Source organism: Gopherus evgoodei, chromosome 11, assembly GCF_007399415.2.
Source record: "Gopherus evgoodei ecotype Sinaloan lineage chromosome 11, rGopEvg1_v1.p, whole genome shotgun sequence".
NCBI classification, from domain to species: Eukaryota; Metazoa; Chordata; order Testudines; family Testudinidae; genus Gopherus; species Gopherus evgoodei.
The window spans coordinates 5,587,567-5,614,844 of record NC_044332.1 but is presented as its reverse complement, the minus strand read 5'-3'; the positions used below and the strand labels follow the sequence as shown (position 1 = coordinate 5,614,844).

The following is a 27,278-nucleotide window of genomic DNA, read 5'->3' as shown; positions in this document are numbered from 1 at the left end:
TGTATCTTAGATCAATACCCCCCCCCAAGTGTAGACCAGCCCCAAGTTTCTGCTTCTTGTAAGCTTCCTTTTTGTGTTTAAGCTCACCAAAGATTTCTCCATTAAGGAAAGCTGGTCACCTGCCATATTTGCTATTCTTTCTGCACATCAGGATGGTTTGTTCCTGCACCCTCAATAAGGCTTCTTTAAAATACAGCCAGCTCTACTGGACTCCTTTCCCCCTCATATTAACCTCCCAGGGAATCCTGCCCACCAATACCCTAAGAAAGTCCAAGTCTGCTTTTATGAAGTCCAGGGTCCATATTCTGCTGCTCTCCTTTTTTCCTTTTGTCAGGATCCTGACCTCAACCATCTCGTGGTCACTGCTGCCCAGGTTGCCACCCACTTCTACTTCCCTTGCCAATTCTTCCCCGTTTGTGAGCAGCAGGTCAAGAGTAGCATGGCCTCTAGTTGGGTCCTCCAGCACTTGCACCAGGAAGTTTTCCCCAACACACTCCAAAAACTTCCTGGATTGTCTGTGCACTGCTGTATTGCTCTCCCAGCAGATGTCAGGGGAATTGAAGTCCCCATAAGAACCAGGGCCTGTGATCTGGAAACTTCTGTTAGTTGTCCAAAGAAAGCCTCGTCTACCTCATCCTCCTGGTCTGGTAGTCTAAAGCAGATGCCCACCACGACAGCACCCTTGTTGCTCTCACCTCTAAACTTAACCCAAAGACTCTCAACAGGCTTTTCTCCAGTTTCATACTGGAGCTCTAAGCAATCATGTTGCTCTCTTATATACAGTGCAACTCCTCCACTTTTTCTTCCTTGCCTGTCCTTCCTGAACAGTTTATACCCATCCATGACAGTATGCCAGTCATGTGAGTTACCCCACCTAGTCTCTGTTATTTCAATCACATCATAGTTTCTTGATTGTGCCAGGAATTCCAATTCTTCCTGCTTGCTTCCCGGACTTCTTCCATTTGTGCACATGCACCTAAGATAACTAGTCAATTACCCTACTTTCTCAGTATGAATCAGGAGGCCTTCCCTGTTGCACTCTCCTCCTGGTGTTTCCTTCCAATATCCCACTTCCCCACTTACCTCAGGGCTTAGGTCATCATCCCCCAGCAAACCTAGTTTAAAGCCCTCCTCACTAGGTTAGCAAGCCTGCCTGCAAAGATGCTCTTTCCTCTCTTCGTTAGGTGGATTCCATCTCTTCCTAGCAATCCTTCTCCTCCTCTTGGGAGTGGTGGTCATGGAACCTCCAACCCTAGGACAATGCATCCCATACTTTCTGGTTGATGGGGTCTCCTTCTGATCTCTTCCCTCAGATGACTCTTCCAAACCATTCTTTGACATAGTATCTCTGCAGAGAGCCTGAAAACGGTTTCTTATATCTATCTGCATTGGGGGTACATGGGTTCTCCTCTTTGTTCTTCTGGAAGTCACATACTGCCAATTTTCTTCCTGTTCTGCACTGCACTCTCTGATTCTTCAGCACACTGTGCCTGCAGTACCAAACGCTGACTTCTATCCAGAAAATCTTTATTTTCTCTGATGCAACACAGGATTGATACTTGGGTCTCTAGTCCTTTAACCTCGTCTTCCAATACGGAGACCAGTTTGCACTTTGTAGAGTCAAAGTCGCTTCTGTTCTCTGGGAGAAAGACAAACATGGCACAACCCGTACAAGTCACAACAGCTAATCGCTCACTACCCATATTGTCTTCCTTCTAAGAGCCTCTTCAGATGTTGTATTTACTGCTCACAGAAGCCTGAAAGGCAAAAATACTCTGTGAGAACTCCCCCCAAGTGAACTCCCAGGCAAACTCCCTCTGTTTGCCTGTCGTCTGTTCGCCACACACATTCACAATACATGAGGAGGGAAGCTTATTTGTTCCCACCAAAGGTTTCTTCCTCTCCATGATAGACTAGTATCTGATCACAGCACGTATATGCACATTTAACGTATCTGATCACTGCAAGAGTATATGGACAGCATAATTCTTGACATAAAATACTTCAGTATATTGCAGCATTTATGTGGCATTTATATTCACAGCTCTCTGAATCTCACTGTCCGACACATAGTAGTTCACCTCATTACATTTTTCCTTGTGTGCAGATTCACAGGTCTCAAGAACAGATAGTTTCAGTTATAAATTTTGCACGCAACAGCAACTGTTACCCTAGTCAGACTGGCATAGAAGGCATTTGTATTGACAAAGATACTTATTTATAGTTAGCCAAACAAAAATAAAGTTGTGTACTTATAATTGTAACTGAATTATAGGAAACATTGCGATAGTTATTTTTCATATTATATGATCCATGTAACCATTATTAAACCATGAGATTTACTAAATATGGATTTATGGTGTCTAATGATGAAGGTGAAGTAACCTAGAACTCTTGATTACCAATCACTTCAACAAACAAAAGAGTTTTGGTAACTAAATTAAACTCTAGAGAGCATTTAATGACCATTAGGAAACTTTCTATCCATAATTGAACTGATGGCAGTCATTTCACAGGAGACACCTTAAACAAGAGCACAACATTGGGGAAAAATGAGACTTTAATTTGTTTCAGATGCAAAAATCCAAATCCCTTTTTTGTATAATTATTTTTGGAAGGGCTCTGTTGCAAGATACAAACCAGCTCTGACAAAAATGGGACTCAAGGTATTAAAAAAACTGTCACTTTTAATGTAATTTAGAGGAAATGACCTTAGTGGGAAAACACTGAAATTTCATTGCCTTTACTGAAAAACATAAATATTTAACAGTAAAATTACTAAAGGAAGCTGTGAGTGTCAAAAAATAAGCACGCGTGTTCTCACAGAGAAGTCATATAGCACCGTGATCTGATTCAGAGTATAGAGACAGGATTTCCATCTGATATTGAATGGTGTCCCAGCAGTGCCTAAAATGAATCTGATTCTTCACATCAAGGGTGCTGGATCCTTCCCATAGGTGGGGAACCAGGGGTCCCACCCCCCTGAGGCCTCCTCTTCCCCCAAGGGCCCACCCTCACCCTCCCTGTTCCGCCAGAGACCCCACCCCCAGCCAAACTGGAGTGGAGCTGGGGAGCCCGCCCCCCCAGGGTGGGGAAGGCCTAAAGCAGTCCCCTGCCTGTGTCCCTGCCCCTTGAGCCCCCCCACCCAGGGCAAGTGGAGGAACCCAGGCTCCACAAACAGCTCTCCCCAATCTGGCTCTGACTGGGAAGGGCTTGGAGCTGGTAAGAGCTGCACAGGCAGCTGCAGGGGAGCCACAATGGACCCTCTACCCCTCCATGGTGTGGGGAACCCACCAAGAGCAACCCCCGACCCATGTCTCCACCCTCCATGTCTCCGGCCCCACAGCTGCCCACGCAGCTCTTACCATGGCCCGGCTCTTATTCCGAGGCCCTCCCCCGCATCTGGAGCCAGGTTGGGGTTAGAGCCGCGTGGGCTGCTGTGGTTAGCCAGTGCAGAGCAGACCAGGGGCTGTTCTCAGACCCCGCCCACCCCCACCGCACCATGGGCAGGTGGAGGGTCTGCGTGTACGGCTCCCACAACTGCCCGAGTTCCTCTCCCCAGCCGGGCTCGATGCTGGCCTGGCCAGAGGTGGAGCCTCAGAAGGAAAAGATGGGGAAGGGGCTGCAGTCTGCCCCAGCAAAAAGTGGACCAGCCATGTCCCGCTGCCACACACACACACACACACACAGACACCGGTTCTTGTGCCACTGCTTCCCATAAAACCAACATACATTGGAGTATTTTGCTTATAACTATTTTCCATACCCTGCGCCTGACTAAAGTCAACAGAACTGTCAGTTTATGCAGGCTGAGCTGGGACTCAGTTCATGAGTAGCGCTTCAGCAAACCATACCTTATGCAAAGTTTTCCACGGGAGAAATAATAGTCCAATTTATCTGACAAAATAAAAGGTTAGTGGAGGCAGCCTAGACATGATAGCAGCAAGGGAAAAAGCTGTAAGACATAAACCTCTCAGGCATCGAGGTATAAAACTGTAGGCGGTTTGTAAGCCACAGCTCTGAGGCAAAATATATAACTGGCATTGCAACAACACTGAAAAGGGTAACAATCAGATTAATCACAAGAACAGACACCCCTCACTTGACATCTTTCCCAGGGCAACAGCAACACACAGAAAAGGCATCATACAAGGAGCCACAGATGAGAAAGGGCTACTGGTACAGTACTGATCAGACTGAAGGGTTGGAAAAGAAGTGGCTAGGAGAAAACAGTGTGTATACACACACACACACACACACACACACACACAAACACACCTTAGTTCAAACACAAAGCCACATAGGGACACAATAGTGCTCCTTCTGTTGAAACACACTGCATTCTATATCAAACAGCATCACTATTGGAAGATTGAGTAACAAAAGGTATTGATTGTCTCTGGCTTTGGTAAATTCCATAAAGATAAATCAGTCCTTTCATTTATGTTGGGGCTTTCTGAAATCTGAAAAAGATCAATAAGAAGTTACCCTAAAATGTTGGTAAAAAGCCCATTTCATTAAACGTTTCGCTGCTGTGAAGTATTTCCCGACTGTGATTGAAATACTGATCAGACTTTTATTCCAATCATCAGAAGGTGTAAACTCTTATGCATGGTGCAATGAAGCCTGCCTAAAAGGAAAAGCTGTGAGAAGGTTATATTCATGAAAGGATGTATATTGCCAAGTATCAAATAAATTAAACGTACAATATCATTTCAAAGGAAGGGAGCAGATTTATCTTGTTTTATCTCCTAAAGTTAAAATGTAATAAAAGTCAATCTGTTAGAGGATTTTATTATTACACTGTCTCTATAGCAAGTCAAAATATATTATCTATAAAACCAATATCTATTAAAGTAACTCAATTTTATGTTTTCCACATTCTTACTGAAGTCTTGTTCTACTTGTTACTTGTTCTAGTCAACCCCACACATTTGGGACCAAATATTCATTTCTGATTTTCATCAGTTTGGCCTCACAAGTGCTTTATCTAGGCTTGTGCTGCCAATATAGCAACTGTAGAAAATACAGTGATATGGGGCTCGACTGAGCCGATTTTCAGTGACCCATCAATTTCTGCAGAAACATAACTTTATTCTTTCATTTTAAATTAAGGCTGGAATCTTTGAGCTTGGAGGAGCTGTACATACTCAGCGACTGAAAATTGGGCCGTTTATTTGGGTGCCCAGGTGTGGCATTAAGTGTTTAATTTATAGGCACCCAAGTTTGAAAATTTTAGCATAAGTTTCTTACAGTTGCAGTTATATCGTTCCTTCCAAACATGAACCAAAGCAATCTGGAGAGTAAATGAAATAGCTCTAAGACAAAATGTTGACAACAGAACCGTGGAGCAGCAGAACCATGGTGGTTATCACCCATTATACCCAACAAAATCCACTTAGTATTTACTTTGTTCTGCTTTAATTCAGAAATGCAGGATAACGTAGTCCTTATTAGACACATGCAAGAGAATTTGCCATGAAAAACACAAAGTCAGATCAGTACATGCAGATTGTACGCATTTTTGATTAATGGAGATGGACAGAAGGTACAAGTGTTACAGCAAAAGAACATTTGTTATAAATGTACATCAAATTAGTAGCTGAAACTACAGTGAAGATCAATTTTTATCAAATGTTGCTAACGTAATGCAGTATTAGAAGGGTTAAGGAGCCACCTGCTGGTGACTTCAACAAATTGTTGAATGCAGCAATGCTAATAAAATTTTAATTATAAATTAATTAATTATGTACAATGCATTTAATTATCCATGGATTCAAACTACCCATGGATAATTCAGATAAAGCACTTTCAGGGGGACATACAGTCTGCTCTGTATCTGCCAACAATTTAAATTAGATACCAATGGATTATGGGTGTCTGATTTTTTTTTTTTAATAATTAGCACAAGAGCAGTGTGTTGGATCATGTCATATTAGCATATATGTGGAAGTCTGCTGCTCCTCTGCTCATTCACAGTTCATTTCTGTGAATTAGAAAGCAGAGATCTTTAAAGTATCTGCTTTATTCAAGAGCTGGTAGAAAGTAGGTTCACTCACTACCTTGTTTTCAGTTTGGTATATTTCCCCATTTTTGAAGATAAGAAAAGAGGAACAGGGGTGCCAAAAGGAAGAAAAAGGGTAAATGTTATTTAGAATAAAAGTGGGTCTGTTGCCTAGTTAGTAGTGCAAAGTGCTGCAACAGGTACAGGTCGCAAATTAAGCATCAGAGCCATCTGAGGAAGGAGGACAGGTGCCTCACACCTCTCTAACAACCCCATTGCTGAAACAATATTGAGGGGATGAGGATCTGGAGGGAGCCTTCTTTGCTAGAGGAAAAGGCCCTAGTGGGATCCCAGAGAATACCTCCAAAAGAACAGGGTGTTGTATACAACTTCAGTGAGAGTGTCCATACACAACATACCATGTTTAGCAGGGGATGTTCAGAAGCACTCAGCATTAGCCTAACTCTGCTCCCATTGATGTAAAGGGAAGTTCACTACTGACTTCAAAAGGAAACAGAGTTATACCACAGCCAGGTGCTTTTGGAAATCCCCACCCTTGTTCTCCACATGGCAAACTGCAGAGCACTATCCACTATGTCAGGTAACAGGTATGGAACATGTTCTCCTGTAATCTTTCCCTGGGCATCAGAAAGACTGAACTGACTATCAGCTTAGTACAACTGATTTACCTTGGAAAGCAAAAAATACCCCTTCAGTGTTCACATGCAGTTCCGCTTCGCATTAACGTTAGCAATTAGTGTAAGCATTAAGGGAGAAGTGCCCCATCGCACCATGTGATTGAATAACTAATGGGAGTCACATAAATATAGTGATGGCAGAACAGACCCCTAAATGAAAGAAATATGGAAAACCCCTTGTATATCAGGCAACAATCTGTGGGGTGTGCTGAGGTGTATGTGCATATCCTATAATTAGACTAAATTAACAGAAGACTAAATTGTAGCAGTTAGCCCCAGTCCTGAGTAAAGGGCAGGGAGGTGACCCTCCACCCCAAGGAAAGCACAGTCCTGCTTCAAACTCCCATTCACTGTGGTCTCCCTGGCTCTATACTCAAGGGCAGTCCATGGGCTACTCTGTCCTTTGGAGCACAAGCTGTCCCTGAGGTGACCATAAAGTGGTAGATGACAAAAGGTTTGTTAGTTGTGTAGAGCTTGCTGAGGATTTGGGGATCTCTCGATAAAAGGTGCTAGATCATACAACCATAGGGTTAGAAGGGACTGCAAAGGTCATCTAGTCTAACCCCCCAAGCAATATATGCAGGCAAGCAGAGTTCCTGCACTTCTCTGAAGAGATTATATATATATATATATATATACACACACACACACACACACACACACACACACACACACAGTATGAACCCTTTAAGGAGCTTTGGCTTTCTCGGTAACTTAACAACGTAGACTTCAGCCTAAGTTTTCTTCCCCAAGCTTGGCCAAACAAGGTTTTTCAATGCATGACTTCTGTCCCAGGCCTTAATTCCCTCAGCTCCTGAGAAAGAGAACCCAACCCATCTCATACCCTGATTGGAGCTAGCAGAATCTACCTGTTAGTATGACTCAGCAATGGTTACACTGCAGGTCTCACCTGATAAGATGACTCAGCAGAAGAGCCCAGCATCCCCAAATCTGCCATTCAGCTCCAATATAATAAAGATAAGAGTCTGCCATTCTGCTACACAATAATAAAGACCACATTTTCAAGAGTGCCTTCTAAATTTATCCCGGCAGTGTGTGCGCAAGTTTCAGGGGACCAAAGTATAACTCTTCAAATTATCTGGTTTCTACATTTTCAATGTAAGCCCATGTGACCTTATTGTTGTATAATTTTATACCTTTAGCCATTCATCCAAGTTATTTACTCCATATGCTATTTGATCACTCTTCACACCTCATCTCCCTAATTATACATATGGGTAAATAGAGACGCAGATATCTGCCTATCTGCACACATGAAATTTTGGCAGAGTTCACATATAGTCATTTATCATCCAGTCTCTTTATTTTAATTAATCTTCAGTATTATAACTCAACATTTTAGCTCATGCCTTCCAAAATGAGTGAAGATTTCCATTTCCTTCATTAAAACAGTTCTAGTCAAGTAACGAACTGAGGGATATCACTTGACATTTTTCAGAATTGGTGGATTATTTCCACTGAAGTATTGCATGTCTAAAATTGCATCACTTCCTCTTGGAACCACCAACAGTAAGAAAGGGCAAGCATACGTTTAGAAATCCACTTTAAATGACTAATTTCTACTGGCGGTGTTTTGTGCAGCTAGAATGCCTAAACCCAAGCTAACAGTACTTTCAAAAGAATGTTTCTAGGGCTGGCCGGAAAACAACAATTCCATATCACACAAAAAAAAATTCAAGGTTTTGAAAATTGTTTTTTGTTCCAGTGCAGAATGAAAATAGGACCTTTCAAATTTTTACATGAAAAAAAAAGAGAAAAGAAAAAGTTGTGCCTGTTAGCTAAAGTAATCACTTGAGATGTGGGAAATCCCTCCTTTAAATCCCTGCTCTGCCTACTTTGGAACAGGGACTTGAACCTGGGTCTCCCACATCCCACGTGAGCGTACATGGGCTATAAATCCTGGAATGGTCATTAATCATACATTAGCACAATGCAAACAAGCTATATTTGATATTTACATCCCCCTTTCCAGTAGCAACAGCTTCACCTGAAGAAGTGGAATGGAACAAGAGCATGGCAGAAAAAATAATCCTAGTTACGATTTACTCATACAGCAGCACGTCCATCACGGAGCGATCTAACAGAGCTAGGACAGCAACAACTGCAATGTGATTAACACTTGGCAGCAGAATTCCTAAACCACTAGGGTTACTATAGCAATAGGAAGTGCAGTTATGAAGAAGCCTGTAGCATTGCTGCCATCCTGCTGTGAGCCAGAGGTATAGTACATCCAAGTTTTGATGTAGAAAGCACAATATGTGCACCCAAACTTAATATATTATCCTAATTCTTAGCTAAGCTGCAAATTGTGCGATGCCTGATTTCACTCTTGCATGCCTGAGCAACATTGATTTAGTTGGGGATTGGTCCTGCTTTGAGCAGGGGGTTGGACTAGATGACCTCTTGAGGTCCCTTCCAACCGTGATGTTCTATGATTCTTGTGAATGCTGACATTTCACATAAGCCTATTTTGCTTAAATACATCGTGTAACGCTGCACTACAGGCCTCCTGTTGCACAAATAAAACAGATAGCACGTCACCACAATGTACTAGGCGTTCGGTATCGAATTTAAGACAAGAGATTGTAGCAATTAATGTGAGATAAACATATTGGCCAAAGTTTTCAAGCCATGGCTCAGTCCATTCCATTAGATTTCTAAATAAAAGAGGCATGATTTGGCAAAAAGTGCTCAGCAATAAAGCCAATGACGGCGACAAGCACTCAGCACTTCGGGAGGAAGAAAACAGTCAACTCTGATACCTACATGTCGATGTAGAATCACAGTTCATCTATGACTAGAGATCATCTTTTCTGACCTCCTGCACATCACAGGCCCCTCTACCCCACCAGTCATCCCTGGATTAGACAAAAGCAGTACAGCCCTCGGGAGCTTAAACTACTGTGTGCCACAGGCAGAGACTATAAGGGACCACGGTGCACCAATGTCAAAGGCTCCTGCAATAGCAGGGAATAGATTTGGTAAGATATAGCCACTCTAAAAGTGAGCGCAGGCAGGGCAGGTTTGAAATTTTAGCCATTTTAATTAACTTCATACATTTCCTCTCATTTCACCTAGGTGGCTAAGCAGCTACAGCCTTCCGTCATCTGGATTGGAGATGCAGAAAAAACATTCTACAAAAAAGTGCCGAAGTCTGAAAAAGAGGTGAGGGGCTCCTGTTTGATTTCTAAACCCATTATAATTTCACATACTGTAGTAGACCTGATCCAAAGGAACAGGGGCATTTCCCAGCTTAACGTGAACCACTACAACCAGACCTGCCAATGCTCACTGTATAATAGCTTGCCTCTCTCTTACTTTTTTAAAGAAAGTCTCATGACCTCTCACAAACTCTTGAAGAAGTCACCTAAACTACCCTTATTTAAAAGTAATTTGCCCAGTGCTCATGGCACAGCAAGAGAAACAACAATGAAAGAAAAATGAGACCTAAAAAAGACAAAGGAAGAAACTAAGACTTAAGACAAGCTTAAATTATTCAGCTTTATTTATCAATAAAGGAATAAGGACAAATCTGCACTGTAAAAACCAAGCCTATAGGTCAAAGAGTTAACAGATTTTTATTTACCTCCTGGAATTTCTGTTTTAATTACTTTCTTTCCCTCCCATGATCAGTAATTTCCCACTAGTAAAGAAAAGGAAAAAAAAAAACCATCCAGAAACACACAGTTTCATATAAAGCAACTTATACAAGAGCAAACAGGGTCACATGTGAAATACTCATTCAATCCACAAAGCTTTTCAGGACATTAGCCACAACTGATTCTTTGTCAAACTGAACCATTTATTTATTTGTTTTTAAAAGGTAGCTTGTTCTTTTTGTCAAGGCACAAATGCAATATTTTTAAGATACGATGACATACTGTCATAGATTAGCCTGTCATTTCACAAGCTGTTTAGAGTGCTTATTTTATGACTTGCATATGTGGTGATTGATGCCCTCTGGTGGCTGACATACCATACTGAAAGCAACTAATTCTCTAATTCTCCAATCTTGGTTGCAACTACTATTGTAAAGAAGACTATGGGACAAATACCACCTTCAGCGTTCATAGCCTTTGTCTATTGGCTTCATTAGCAGCAGTCTGTGCGCATCTCAGACAGGTTTCAGAGTAGCAGCCGTGTTAGTTTGTATCCGCAAAAAGAACAGGAGCACTTGTGGCACCTTAGAGACTAACACATTTATTTGAGCATGAGCTTTCGTGGGCTACAGCTCACTTCTTCGGACACATAGAATGGGCTATCTTGATTATCACTATGAAAGGTTTTTTTTCCTCCTGCTGACAACAGTTCATCTTAATTAATTAGCCTCTTAGAGTTGGTTGGGCAACTCCCACCTTTTTGCATTCTGTCTGTATATATATCTCCTCACTATACGTTCCATTCTATGTGTCCAATGAAGTGGGCTGTAGCCCACGAAAGCTTATGCTCAAATAAATGTTAGTCTCTAAGATGCCACAAGTACTCCTGTTCTTTTTTCATCTAAGGACAGAATTTTGCCCTGGTATCACTTCCAAAACACAATGCTAGGGACAGTTCTATAAATCACACTCTGATCTTTTCACATTTAGTGGAAATTCAAGGATTTTCCTTGATTGAAATAGATAGGCTCCAGGGCTGAGCTCACTTGTCTCTAGTCCCACTGCTACACAAACAGCACAAGCTGTATCCAGCGTTCTGAACCAGCTAAAGGAGTCTGTAGTCCTCCTAATAGCATTAACAAGCAGTCTGAGCAGGCCTCAGTGAGGGAACCCCCAACAGTAATGACAGCATAGGGAAAGAGGAATCAAGGAAGACAGGTAACAAAGCAGAAAGGTAGCTGGAGATGGTAAGCTAAATTCTGCCTTGGGATACAGTCAATGAGAGCCAATTGAACACCTCCCCAGGAAATGACTGTGGCACGATGGCTTAGATTGTGATAATAGAAAACCTTATATTTTGTGTCAAGTATCAGAGGGGTAGCCGTGTTAGTCTGGATCTGTAAAAGCAGAGAAGAGTCCTGTGGCACCTTATAGGCTAACAGATATATTGGAGCATGAGCTTTTGTGGGTGTGAAGCGGGTTTCACCCACAAAAGCTCATGCTCCAATATGTCTGTTAGTCTATAAGGTGCCACAGGATTCTTTGCTGCTTTTATATTTTGTGGAAGGCCTATTATAAAACTGGTCTCCACTGCCCTCCTCTTTTCAGGGTCAGCCCTTTCCTGCCTTCCCAGAATTGACAACCAGATAGTCAAGTATTAAATCTGTCATGATAACCCAGTTGCTAATGGGGCAAGCAGTATGGTCACTATCTTTTTTCAGAAACCTGGGGTACCTTCACAATACACCCCACATTCTCCATTCCAGATTTAGAAGTCAGCTGAAACCCCTAGGGACCCTGTTCAACAGCCTTTCTTGCTACAGACATTTTTCTTTTAAAGTGAATGGGAGTATTATTAGCTTTCGGTATATATCCCTACAATACAATGGACATACATTACTTTCAAATACACAACAGGAGCTGTAGACACACTAATGCCAAAATGGCTTTCTAGGCCTCACACTGGAGCGGTGAATATAGGCAATGTTGGGGGTTGGCACTAGGACAGTCATTTAGATTTTTAAAATAAGATTCTTATGTGTAACTGACTCTAGATCAATGGAAATACAGAAAGCTATTATCACTACCAAAAAGCAGATTGCTCAAAATGTAATGGCTGAATTAGGACTTATCACAAAGAGCAGGGGAAAGAGCAGGGGAGAATTTTGTTGTTGTTTTTAGTTAATTATCTGACAATTCCTGTTGCCAAGATACCCTTCCCAGTAGAAGGGATGTATTAGCAGCCTATAAACCAGGAACTCTAACCAGCAGTAATAGTTTAACCTCTACCATTTATTTCAGCAAAGTGCTAATTTTGGAACCTAATTAGTGCCATTTAATAATGATAATTCTCTCAAACAACAGTTTTCATTTTCAAAACACTATACTCACATTAAGGACTCCTTCCAACATCCTTATAAGATAGGCAAGCAAAAATCCAAATGTCTCCCTAAATATTCGGCAGTTGTGCAACTAGTGTGAACTGGCTACAAACCCTTTTTAACACAACTCTGTGTGGCCAATCCTCACCGGTAGCACAAACTTTTATTTTAAGAAGTGCTTTCAGAGATACTCTGGCTAGTATGAACAGGGCCAGAGAAGTGAAATCTCTCACCAAAGGCTACCTAACTAATCAGTGGCAAAGCTGGGTAAAGAACCCAGGAGATTGTTTGAAGTCCTTATTTCAGACCATTAAACTGTGTTGCACACTAACACTTCAGTTCTAATATTATTAAGCAATTGGCAATCTAATAAACTAGACTCTTGTACCTTAATTGAACTGGCTTGTTAGCACTGACCTCCCCACCCCCACTTGATAAGGCAACTCCCATCTTTTCATATGCTGTGTATTTATACCTCTCGACTGTATTTTCCACTCCATGCATCTGTGAAGCGGGTTTTAGCCCACAAAAGCTTATGCCGAAATAAATTTGTTAGTCTCTAAGGTGCCACAAGGACTCCTCGTTGTTTAGACTCTCAGTGCAACGTTGAAGAATTACTTAGAAAAAGAGAGACTATATATATATTTATCTAACTAAACTAGAAGAAAATGATATTTCCTCTTCCCCTTGATTGTTTGGAGTTTGCTTTCATTTTTAATTTCTCCTCCTTTGTACTCTTTAATCCAAAGAATAGGCATTTCCCTCCTTTCAGCAACTGCTGATACAAGCAGATGAAAAACTTTGCCTGGCAAGGGCATTCACAGGGCAGGATATAGTCCATCCTTGAAACTCAGATACCTCAGAGTACAGCGTCTCCTCTATATTTGCACTATGGAAGGCTGAGTCCAGAGCTAAATTAAAGTCTCTCATGTTGCAGCCTGACATACAGTGAAACAAGGAGACAAAGTAAAATGTTCAAAAGACCCAAAAGTGACTTGGGAGCCTAAGACCCATTGACTTTCAATAGATTTGGGCTCCCAGTGCCTAGAGGCCAGATTTTTAAAGGTATTTTGAAAATCACATTACATGTCTAAGAACCAAACTCTCATTGGTGCATAACACCCATTGAGGTCAAAGTGCTTTTGAAAATCTCTTTGGGTGCTTAAATACCTTTAAATATTGGGCCCTAAGTGTCTTTTAAAAATACAACTTAGGCTCTCAAGTCACTTAGGCCCTTTTTAAATGTTTACCCCAATCCACTGCTTTGCAGATTATTTTTTTATCTACATGCATCAGTTTATGAATTTTAAAGGTACAGTAAGACCACATCATCATATAAACTCTGCAAGGCCCTGCTCATTAGTGATATAATATCAATGATGAAATTTATTTGCAATAGTTTGCAGTCATATAAGCACTAAATTTACACAGCCAAGTGTGTAAGTTTATGAACTTGGAGCCTTGCTAAGCTAAAACCATGGTGGAATGTGAGGAACCCACTTATCTCCTTGAAAACACAGCTGCTTGTTTGTAAATCTAGATATCCAAGATACAAGAGCAAGCATTACAAATCCTAGCAGTTTTCTTGGTATTGAAATTAACCAAGTACACTGATATTATCCAGCTGATATTAAGGGATTTAAAAAAAAGAGCTAGCTTCCTTCCTTCCAGTTAGTCAGTGCCTGCAGATGAAACAGGGAAACATTGGAAGTCAAAGTCACAAATTCATAATAGAAATTAAGTGCTGACTCAACCTGCAATAGCCAGACTTGACCCAGGAGACAAAAGCTTAACTTAGTCCCATTTATGCTGAGTATCTCTTCTCTTTACTTTAAGTGTAAAGGTAAGTGTACCTCTAACAGAGAGCCATAAAGCTTTCTTTATATAGAGCATTCAGAAGGTGTTATTTTAGGACAGTTCTTTCACCTGCCTAACTCGAAAGGCTGGGTGCTAACATTTCAGTTTTTTTCCATATATATCTCTGCTCCTGAAGATGGAACCTAAACGTCTGAAAAAGAATCTCCCCAAAATCCTGAAGAGTTTGAAAGCAGAGGACAGAGTCCTGGTTGTAGGGACTACCCAACGGCCCTTTGATGCCGACCTCCGACCTTTCTGCAAAGTTTACAAAAAAATCCTTCTGATTCCCAGGCCAGACTATGCTTCAAGATTTGGCAAGTATATTAAATCATCATGGCAGATCAAGATCAGCTGTTTATATTAAAACATGCTAAAGAAATAACATGCCACAGGAGGGATGACTTTATCTGGCTATTGTCAAAAATATGATTTAACCTGACCTCATACACTGTGTGCACCTAGGCACCTGAGATTTTCAGTTAACATTATGGTATTAGACATGCTAAAAAAAAATATCAGTCTCAAAAATGAAGAAAAAACTTTTATTCTCCAGTGGCTGTACTTTATTTTATGTATATCAGTTTAAGATACATTGAATCTGGACTTGGACTATTATTTTTGGCTCTATAAATGACAAGAACCCATCTGGGTGCTCATTTTTATTTTTAACCCAACTTTTTACAGGAAGTAGAGTCTGAACGGCTGTTATTTCTAACTGGGGTTCCACATTTTAAAGAACATAATTTAGGTTCTATTCATAAATGGTTTCATTTTTGGAAGATTATGTTTTATCACTATCAAAAATCCTTTTTTTTAGGTTTATAGATCAACTGTAAGATTCCAAGGCAAACTTGGCAGATGCCAGAAAAGTCACCATTAAGATTTAAGCCCTCATCTCATACATCTCTGCAGCCCCCCACTCTTCCCCTTGCCACGCAGACACCCAAAACAAAATATTATCTTCAACCGTGAATTTCCTGGAGTCTTGGTTCCTTGAAATCTTAACAGTTGCTTGTTATTTACCCATTCATAGTGGCTATCAATTCTGTGAGCACTCATGCCATTTAAAACCACAAACAAGAATCAAACAGACATTTTAAAAGACTTGCCAAACTCCACAGCAATCTGCTCCCCAGCATTCACTCCTGAGTCCCACTAGCTATTGGTCGGGATCACCTCTCTTCCCTTGATATCTTGGCACAGCTCTGAGCAGCTGAGGCAGGTAAGTGGATAGCTGCCTGACTGGAATGGGAAGGGACTGGTAGCAGAGCATTCTCAGTGATGTGTTTTCATCTTTTGAAATCACTTCCCCATGGTTCAGAAGAGCCCAGACTTGGTGACTTTCAAAACCACAAAGGCTATTTAGGTTAATTTAGGTCAATTTGGGTTGAATTACAGACCCCAGGGAACTTAATAGGCCAATCAGTCCCCCTTCGCACTCCTGAAAAAGTCTGGAATGAGGTGCTGTGGTGAACTAGAGGTCTAAAACTAAGGCTCTTTTATCAGATTCCTCACTGAGGATATCCTGCCACCAATCCCCTCCTATCTGAGCCAGGGGCTGTTAGCATAAGCACCTCAGCTGCTCACAATTGCTAAGACAACAGACTTTCTTCATACAATTTTATCACTTGTGGTTGAAGTCCCAGGCAGAATTAAAACAAACCACTTAAGTCCCAGCTGTACCACAATTAGTCATTTTGGGGCACTTGTTTACAACCTGATTGTGCCTCAAACAAAGTACACAGGTTTGCGTCATACATTTACCAAATTATCAGCTCATACAACAGCTCTGTGAAGCCCAGCCTCATTCCACCATTAAGGAGCTTGCTCACCGCAGTTTGGTGCACAAAACAGCAACTTTTTAACTGTGTTAAGGGCTAGTCTGTTTCAGCTCTGTCCTACATGCCATCATTTCCATAGTGCAGATGGAACACTGGCCTCTAGACAGGACCAGACTGTATAACAACAGTAGGACACGCATGCTGCAGCCCTGGCAAGTCGATAACAGATATGGTTCTTCTTAAGTTAGGGGAGTGGGAAGTGGCTAGGATGTGAAGAAGGGAGAGGGAAGAAAGTGAGTTTGAATAGTTCAGATAAGCCACTGGGGGCTTAACCTCCATTTGATGGGTTTTACTCATCATTCATTTAGAATCCAAAGGAGAGTTATAACCAAAAGGGATTATATCCTTAATCTTAGCATGCAAAGAAAAGTCACCACCATCTAAATTTTAAGATAGATAAAAATTAGGCCTTAATTATTTAACACTGCCCCTTTAAAATTATCACACACATTTTCACCAAACAGTAAGTTTATTCTTGAGATCAGACTGACAAACTGTAGGAAATCTTGCAACATGCTAGATCGCTTTCTTGGTGCCAAGCACCTTTGACTCCCTAGCATGAGGAACTCCGCACCTATCATGGCCAGTCCTCCAGTTTGAGAATCCAATTGAATTTTTATAGCTGATTTCTAATAGCCAGGCATTCATAACTACAGATGCCCAATTTTCACATGTAGCCTGTAACCCTTCTACTTTTCTACAGCACAAGATCTTTCATTTATACCCAGTAGGGGTACAGCAAACACACAATGGCAGTCATTACATCTGGAGATCTGATATTAGTCATGATGTGCATCAGTTTCTCTTCTTATCCATGATCCTCGCCTGAAGTGGAAGCTACGCTGCACAACACAGGGAAACACAAAATAAATGTTCACTGCTGCATGTATCAATTTCCCTATTATGAATCAGTGATTCAGCCAATAGCTATTGAGAGTAGGTATAAATCAAGTTGAAGAACACTGATTTCTAGAATGAAAAACGAAGTCAGTGGTTATGAGTAAAAGTCCATAATATCTACATTACAATAGAAGGAAAGGTGATGCAGTTTTTCTCGTACACAAAGACTATTACTAGAAGCTGCATCAGTCTCATAATTGTAGCTCTCCCCACACATATTATTATGCCATGTACTGTGTCTTCAAACATAGATCACTCATGTGGCGCAAACTGCACTACCATACTACACTGCTACAATTTCAGTCCTCTGTATGCAGTTTGTCTAAGTCACTATTTTCACTTTTCAGACAAAGAAAATATTTTTAAAAGACTTTCTAGGGCGACATGTTTAAGAATCTGTGGAACCTATGGTGGTATAAAGCTTGTAATCAGCATGACTTTGGGATATATGCATTACCGTACAAAGGGTGAAGGATGTTAGTCTTATTTATTATGATATTTTTGTGCCACCCACACAGCACTAGGTGCTTTCTAAGTTTGAAAAATATGGTCCCTGTCCTCCAGAGTTTGCAAGCTAAAAGACAAAGGCATGAGATTAATGCACCTTAGTATTTACAGAAAGAGCCCTACGCCTGCAAAGACATATACATATTATTTTAAACATGTGCCCAAGTCTTTGGAGGCTCCGGGCCTTAGACACCTAAAGTGTAGTAGTGAGCCATTGACTGTAGTGGAAGCTGCCAGCTAAGCACCTATTAAAATCATGCCATGGATGTAAGTGTCTAACTTTAGGCACCCTGGTTTAAAAATCTGGCCACATTATCTGTATGCATATATACAGACACATACAGATCTATACAGAGTAGATGAAAATATGCTTATTTTAATCATGTATTTCCCCCATATGTGCAGGGCACATACATAAATATATATCTATATATATTAATCAAATCTATATATATTAATCAAATCTTTTGGTTTTGCTGATTGTATTGATGTCCTGTGTTTTCATTTTCCTTCTCAGAAAGAACCTTAGGTTCAAAGCAATTAGCCAGGTCACTCAGATTACTTTTCCAACTCCTTAATACATGTTTTTGGGTTTCTCTTCCCTCTCCTGTTGATGATGAACAGTCTTATGGAAACACATCATCCTGCAGAATGGAGGGGCTGTCACCAAATCACTGAACATAAGTTGCCTAGCAAAAGTTTCGGATGGTTTCACCCAGGGACACATCGTTTATGCAGTGCAAACTGTCCTCAGTGAACGACGCCTCAGGCAGATGACTAACAAGCCGCTGACAGCTGCTGAGTTCCTGAGTTCCCTGGCCAGGCAGGACCCAGTGTACAAAGAGGAAGAAGAAACGTATAAGGTGAAATTAACATCTAGATAAACAATGCTCCTTTCACTCTCCCTTTCAGTGTTCTCACTCACCTCCCACAGGTACGTCCTCTAACTACAACCAAAACATGACCTGCTACAGACTAGCTGTAGTAAGCTGCATCTTAGAACGTGTCTGCACCTGAACAGGATTGGTGCTGCGTGTCTCACTGGGTTAGACCCATTGCGTCTGCTAATTGCTCATGCCTCCTCTCTGCTGTACAAGAGGCTCAGCTCTACCACATACTGAGCAAAGGTGAAGGTAATGGATGTTGAGAATACCCCACACCGTTCTGGACAGGGCCCTTACATTGCAACCAATAGCAGAGTGTAACGCCTGGTCTACACTGGGGGGGAAAGAGGAGGTCAATCTAAGATACGCAACTTCAGCTAGGAGAATAGCGTAGCTTAAGTCAACGTATCTTAGATCGACTTAGATTAACTTACTTCGCATCCTCGCGGTGCAAGATCGACAGCCGCCGCTCCCCTGTCAACTCCGCTTCCACTTCTTGCAGCGGTGGAGTTCTGGAGTCGACGGGGAGCGTGTTTGGGGATCGATTTATCACGTCTAGACGAGACACAATAAATCGATCCTCGATAGATCAATCACTACTCGCCGATCCGGCAGGTAGTGTAGATGTACCCTTAAGTGCCCCTCTCTGCCGCTCATTTCTCCTACATTCACACAATCAAATATTACGTAGGCTAGAAGGGGGAACTTTTAACAGCTGTCAGTGCTGCAATCTGGTTTTCTTTCTTTACTTCTCCAGCAACAAGCAGTATAGAGTTCCCAGCAACTTCGAGACACAAAAATGACTGAATTACTGATCATCTGAGGCTAAACCCAGCCACTGGTTGGCTGGATTGCTCTCATGAGACGTGTATGTCTCTCTCTAACTTCTAATCTCAGCTTGGTGCACACATTCCCCCAGTCAGTTGAACAGTCTCCAATTTCTATTCAGAAACATTTGGCTCTATGAATATGGTCAGTACTTGTATTATTTGGCATTTTAGTCTTTTTGCTCACCCTTACTATCTGTCCAGTATCTTACTTCAAGGTGTGATTAATATTTCAGCATTGTATCACAGCAGGGAAAATTCATTCCCAATACCAAGAAGCAATCCACTTATGCCCTGAAATATGAGGCCTGATATTTGTTGTTACTTTTTAACTGAGGGCTTGTCTACATTACCCGCTGGATTGACAGGCAGCGATCGATCCAGCGGGGATCGATTTATCGCCTGTAGTCTAGATGCGATAAATCGATCGCAGAGCGCTCTCCTGTCGACTCTGGTACTCCACTGGAGCGAGAAGCGGAAGCGGAGTCGATGGGGGAGTGTCAGCTGTTGACTTAAGACAGTGAAGACATCAAGGTGAATAAATCTAAGTATGTCGACTTCAGTTACAGTTGCGTAATTTAGATCATTACCTCCCCCCTAGTGTAGACCAGGGCTAAAACAGCAGATGTTATTCCTATAAACAACTGCACAGCACAATGTACTCTGACAGCAATCAAATAATTTTGAAGCTAGCTAACATATTTCCCTCACTATCCTGTGGCAATGATTTCTTTGCATTAACTATATCCTTCTTTCAAATGTATTTCCTTTTACCTGTTTTAAATCTGTTTCCTTTAAATGTCAGGTAGTGTAGCCCCGGTTCTTGTATCATGGCCCAGAGGAACTGATTGCCAAAATGGCTTTCACTCTAACATTCAGAGATCACTCGTAGCTTTCTTTTTCATGTTAATTAATTCAAGTCTTTTAATCTCTCCTCACATGGAAGCGGCTGGCCCCTGAGCCTCTAATCATTTTCATTGCTCTTTGCTGGACCTTTTGTATTGCTTTGTCCTTTTTGAAGTGACATGACTAAAACTTAAAGCAGTATTCAAAGTGAGGATTAATACACTGATGAATCTTTGATTTCTATTCACTCTGAACATGAATCTCCCTATTTGACATGCAGTTATGTTCTGCCACTTTCCCCAAATGAATATAAATAATGGAAAATGGTGATAATAGGATTTCCTAAATTCAGTTATATACACCCATTTAAAAAGTGACCTAGTTACTGCACCTATCTGATACAAAATAGTTAAGTAGAAACAAACAGATCACCTTATTGGATCAACCAGTGCTCCAGCATCCTCTCCCTGATAGCAGTCAGTTCAAGATACTTCGGAGAAAGGTGGAAGAAAACCTATACTGATAACTATAGATCAGCATGCCCCCAGGGGAAGTTCTTTCTTAACTCAAGGAAGTCATTTGTTGGCTTATGCCCTGAAACTTCAGGGTTCAAATCTCTTATAAACAGAAACCAAACTGTGTATCTTATTATTCATTAGAGAAAATCTAATCTGGTTGGCATTCTTGCTAAGCGGTTGGCTTCAGTAATATCTTGGAGCAGTTCCCCTAGTTGCAGAATCTGAGAAGAAACTATCATGGGGACATGCCAGTAAATAGGTTAATAATTTAATTAAACTGAATATACAGAAGTAAGGAAAAGGAAACAACGGATGATACCAACAGCAGTTGGGATTGGTCCTTCTCTGAGCAGAGGGTTGGACTAGATGACCTCCTGAGGTCCCTTCCAACTCTAATATTCTGTGATTCTATGACATTGGAAATAATTAACCACACCTTGCCACATAAGGCAAGGCCTTTGCTAGTAATATGGAGAGCGGGTTGGAGTAGGTCTCAGTATTCCCTCACATTTATTACGTGCTGCCACATTGTTTAGTTAGTCCTTAATAAGCTGGTCCTAAGAGTTCCATCACCATGCAGAATTTATTCAGAGAAGTCTAACAGCCCGACGGTTTCTAGGCGCAACCCCTCAAAAGTTTGTACAAGCCCATAATGTATGTGCACCATAACTAGTCCCTTCTGCCCTGCCCCCACACCAAGTACAGTAAAGTACAGCCTAATTATTCAAACCCACCTAGTTTTGGGTGAGATTTGGTATAATGCAGAGTTAGCAGAGGGGGTAAGATAGAGAGGTTTGAAGAATATGTATTCAGTTAAATCAGAATAGTTAGATTGTGCTTCACAATATCATAGCTGTTCTACAACCAGTTGGCCATTTTGCTACTGATGCATTTTGTTTACCTGTTTAAGGCATTTAATCCACAAGACACTACAAGCCTCAACAGAGTGAACACCATTGTGAATGGAGATAATGTAGGTGTAAGTGGGAATGGAGAGGAGTAGAGAGAGAGGGGAGTTGACCTAAGTAGGATTCTGAGCTGAGAGGCAGAAGTCAAGACATCAGGATACTGGTCCTTAGGCTTCTGGAGGGGAAAAGCCAAATTCATTCCTAGCATAACAAAAGAGATGAACACAGTTAATAGCTTTTTCATCATGCGCATCAATATCTAGTCGCATCCTGAGCTACAGAAGGGACCATGACATTGTTAATACAGACACGCACATTTCAAGTTTGGGAAAAGGTTATTTCCTATGCACAAGTGATTTTCAAATATTACCAGTTCAGCCATTTTAAATTATTTTAACATATCCCAGAGAGGTCTGATTGCCATTACAGTCCAAGAGCTTTGCAAATTTGCAAAGCAACCGAAACAAAACAGTTTACAAGACACAGGACTATGAACAAGCACATGAAACCAATAAACAGCTTTTGAAAAATCATGATTTAACTTTCCCACTGAAATTAAAAACAACTGAACAGATATTAAGAACTACCAAAAAAATATGCTCTTTATACTGCCAAGCTTCAGATCAGAGGTAATTTTGACAAGAGCAACATATCCTTGAAAATAGGGTTGATCATGAAGTTCTAACTCTCCCATAACTATAGCAACACAAGTGGCACAGCTAAGTGTTCACGTTAATGAGGGACTCTGAAAGCAGATGATTGCTACACTTCTTGTTATAATGGTGTTCTCAAGAGTTCGAAGGATCTTGTTTCAGCTTCTCCACAAGCCAACCCGAATTGTAAGGTTTTTGTTAGGAACACTTCATCATACATGCAAAAGTTACTTAAACGTTCTTTCATGCTTTTTTTCCTCCCTTCTCACCACTTATTTGATTCACCAGGTTTGGTACGCCAAGACACCTCTGGGGAAAGCACGAGCCAGAGCACTGCTGGAAGGTGAGGAAGTGGGAAAAGGAAAAGGAAAAGGAAAGGATAAAGAGGAAAAGAAGGGAGGAAAGAAAGGGAAAAAGAAGAAAAAGTAATTTATTTCCTTGAGGAGATCTCATCTGGGAATACATCACAGGAAGCTTATTGATCCATTTCTCTGAAGAGGGATGAGGACATTAGAGACAACATACACAAAAATCTGTGGCCAGCTCTGGAGGAAAGCTATATTCCTAAGTGTGTTCCGTGAAAAAAAAAAGTTACAAATAGGATGAGACACCAGTGTGACATTTAATTCCCACAAGATTAAGAGCTAATGACCACTGACTTTCTCAAGCATCATTTATTCTAAAGAGTTTTTTAAGAATTACTTAGAACTATATCATACCATCAAGTTTTTAGGCAAAACTCCTGACTGATTTCAATGAGGAATTTTGCTTAAAAACTGATGTCATTTTAAGAGCCTTTAATTATTTACTTTTATTTTATTAACCTAGATGCTTTGTAAAACTAACTGCTTTCCATACCTGTATGTCTAGTGTATTCTAATTCCCAATAAAACAGTTATAAAGGATCTTTTTAATTTTTCTCTGACCATGGGTTGTTACCAAGCACTTAATGTAGGCTACCATAGGCTGACCAACATTTAGTTACAGAAGCATGTAGGTATTCACATGAGAACCAGCACAGCACTTTATCTTTCTACAAATGGCACCATGCACAAACATTCACAGATACAAATGTTAGCAGAGAACACATTAAAAGACTCATACGCAGAGGAACTTCACTTGGATGGCATTTATTTCAAAGAGCAGTTGTGAATCCTGTTTTGTGATATTTGACTAGCTCAAACCACAGCGCTGCAAAGTTCAGGTTGCTAACACTGTAGGAAGATTAAAAAAAAAAAGGTTGGAACTTTAAGAAGCCATGGAAATACTTCCATTGGTCCTAGGTTTTAGGCTAAATTTGGCCTGACCTGTACTAAGCTTTTCAAAAATACGCACACCTTATAGCCCTCCTTCTGCAAAGACCTACATTATACGCCTGAGCAATTCCATTGACTTCAACGTAACAGAGCCATTGACTTCAGTGGGACTTCTCATGTGTATGACATCATGCGTGCACTTCAGTCTTCGCAGGATTGGGGCCGTGGTTTGTGTATGTATAAGCTTGTAGCAGCAGAACCTGAAGCTTCAAATGGCATCGTCTCGTCCTTTCAGGGAGACCCCAGAGGCTTCTGGCAGACAACTCTCTAACTGTTGGCTCCCTTGGGCATTTGCTATTGTTGTCCTTCTTGTTTAACAGCTAGAGTGCGGCAAGTCAAATAATGAAAGCATTTATTCACGAGTAACTTGTTTAGGGAATTGACGGGAAAAAATCCTTAAATGAATCACGCACTGAATATGACTTTATCACCAAGAGTAGTCAAATAATGACACAATTTATTCACAAAGTAGTTTACCCACGGAAACTTACCTGAGACTGGACCAGCTCTAATGCCTTTGGAGGGGATTGCGAGCCAGAGCCACTACTGGGTACAGGATCATCAGTATTCCAGTGATACCTCCACAGGTCTTTTACCCAACATCTATCAAAGACTGGAACCTCTACGACAACTTGCCATCTCACCGTCCTGGTGCTTGTTGGGAGGAATAAACATTGAGGAAATGAAAAACGTTACACTGCACCTCAGTAGAGGGAATATGGCTGGTTGTTATCAAGTTAGCTCACACACCTGGAAGTCTAATAGGACTCACATGTGCGCCTAAATTTCCAGATAATACCTGCTTTCATCTCTAACTAGCCAAGTGATTGCAGCCTTTCCTTTCAGTGTGGGCTTCATAATGTGTATTCCATCATGGTATTTAATTTTATATACAATGAGCATCATCATCATGGTATCATAGTGCCTATACGTACCTTTGTTTTCACAAAGCTAGTATATGGTAACACATGCTACACAGGATTATTCTAGAAGGCCGGCCAGCAGTTTCATCTAATGCAGATTGCATCATCTCACTTTTAGGCAGGGCAGTCCAATGAGACCATAGTACACCCGTCTTCCATGCCCTCCTCTGGCTACCAGTTCACTGCTGCTCTAATTCTGGTGCGACAGAGTCGCTGGGAAGGGGCCTCAGAGGAAAAAAAGGGACTTTTTTTAAACAAACTGCCTGTATTCTTCTGTTTGGTTTGTTTGGATCCCAAAGCTAAAGTCCTGCGAGAAAAGTGGATGAGGTCAAGGAGTCCCTTTCTCCCCAGTTTTCCACACCAGAGCACAGTGGTTTCAGGAAAAAAAGACCCAGAAATAAATCCTAAGAGGTTTGTTCTTACCTAGAAAATGGTCAGATTAGGCTGCCAAACAGGCGTGTCCTACTGAAAGACCAAGGGAAAGAAAAGCCTGCTTGTCAAGCTCCTCTTAACAAAGCATATTGGGAAGGGCAGGAGTCTGAGGCCCTATAAAAGCCATACTCTCTTACATCACAGTTAGTTCTAGAAAGGGTGTTGGTACTGAAGGTGATACTAGCTTGGAAGAGAAACCTGAGCAAGGAAAAATAAGTCTAAAAAAGCTTATGTGAGAGATTAACTGCATATAAGAGGATCTTGGGGACCATATCCCTGAGCACAGTGGGAAGAACTAGTTGATTCTGGTCTTTTCTGCTAATCCCAGGGGGAAGGGGCACGTTGACTCACTACTACGGGTGGTGTTACCTCAGAAATAGGCCTCTTTGGGCCCTAACCACTACAGTCCCTGAGCAACTCCCATGATTCATGTATTCTTATCCTCCTCACCCCTGTGAGGAAGTATCCCCCAGTTTTACCAATGGGTATTGACACATAGGGAAGATTGCATGACATACCCCAGGTCCCACAAGAATTTTGTGGCTCAGCTGGAAATGGAATCCATGTTTTCTGAAGCCCAGTTCACCACCCTATGCACTGACCCATCCATCCTACAACACTACTTGCATTCAATGGACATAAAATAATCCCCAATAGAAATCCATCTGAGCCTGACAATTTTTAGAGCGAAAAACAAGATTATTTTTGTGCAGACTTTTTTTTTGCCACCCCATCAGCAGCAGTTGGAATCCCATTGGTAATTAGTCCCCTGGCTGCTAGAGTCTTAACAGGTGGTGAACAATGAGATTCTCTGAGCATGAACAGTGGCCTGTATTTAATCACTTGCACAGAACAGCTACAAAATTTGGTGTAATTTTTTTACAGACGCTTGGCTGCAGCCTGTTGGTAGCTTTACAAATTCAGTCATCCTGATCTTAACACATTCCAAATAAAAAATCTCCAACTATCCTTCTCAAAGAGTTCCAGACTCCAGAATTAATATTGCTAATCTTTGTATTAACCTTTTGTAGCCTCTACAGTCAGCAGGAAAACTAATTTGGACAAATTCTACCCTCAGCCCCACTGGGGGATTTCTTGCACATAATAGTTAACGGTCAACTCCAACAGAGTGGCTAGGGAATTACTGATTGCAGAATATGAACTGATAAAAATAAGATTAGGTTGGACATAAGTAAAGCCATTATATAACATTCAAGTAGGTTAAATAGTATTATTCATCTGAAAACTAAAGTAACTATTGGTGGAATCCAGGAAGGGACTCTGGCATTGCACCACTCACAGGGCCGGTGCAATCATTTAGGTGACCTAGGAGGTTGCCTAGGGCGCTAAGACTTGGGGGGCGCCATTTTCTTCAGCAGCAACCACAGCGGCCGGATCTTCGTCTGCCCTGGTCGCCACTGGCATTTAGGCGGAGGGAGCTGGGGCAGGGGAGAACGGGGAGGGCTGCCTGCAGCAAGTAAGGGGGGGAGGTGGCAAGCAGGGGAACTCCCAGCCCCAGCTCACCCCTGCCCCGCCTCCTCCCCGAGCACACTGTAGCTGCTTCACTTCTCCTGCCTCCAAGGTTTGCGGTGCCCCTGGGATGCAGGAGAAGTGAAGCAGCCATGGTGTGCTCGGGGTACTCGTGCTCAGAGCAGAGGTAAGCTGGGGCGGGGGGGCGCCTCAGGGTGGAGGGTGGGGAGCTGCCGCAAGGGGGGCTCCTCAGGGTGGGGGGGGAAGAGCACAAGGTGGCAGTTTCGCCTAGGGCGCAGAACATCCTTGCACTGGCCCTGATCAATCAGCATCACAACACCCAATGTTTAGGCAGCTAAAGTATCACAGGAACAACACACAAAACCTGTACTAAAATACACAAAACCTGAGGTAGGCATCTAGGCTTCCTGTGCAATGAATGGGAAGAAATGGGCACCTAAGAATGAGATCCACAAAAGCCAGCACACTAGGCAACTCCCTGTCTAAGCTAGCCAGTGGGAGACCCCAATATGCTACACCCTGCCCTTCCTCAGTGATAAGGGCCTCAGTCCAGATGCAGGGAGGTGCCTAGCTCTGCTAGCAGTCCACAAACAGGAACCCATGATCCACTCTTAGGTACCTAGTTTCTTGCGGGAATGAATAAGGCGCCTGCTCCACTACACAAAATGGCTG

The 27,278-nt window shown here is 41.7% G+C and overlaps 1 protein-coding gene across 2 annotated transcripts in view; it reads left to right on the top strand.

Annotated features, from left to right (window-relative positions):
* The window catches only part of IQCA1 (IQ motif containing with AAA domain 1), a 155,990-nt gene extending 132,649 nt beyond the window's left edge, over positions 1-23,341 (top strand). For both annotated transcript variants that reach the window (XM_030580167.1, XM_030580166.1), the window contains 4 exons: positions 9,802-9,888; positions 14,697-14,874; positions 18,433-18,671; positions 22,733-23,341. In XM_030580167.1, coding sequence (XP_030436027.1) covers positions 9,802-9,888; positions 14,697-14,874; positions 18,433-18,671; positions 22,733-22,873 — 645 coding nt within the window. In that variant the 3' untranslated portion in view covers positions 22,874-23,341. The remainder of the gene's footprint in view (positions 1-9,801; positions 9,889-14,696; positions 14,875-18,432; positions 18,672-22,732) is intronic.
* The last annotated feature ends 3,937 nt before the right edge of the window (positions 23,342-27,278 follow it).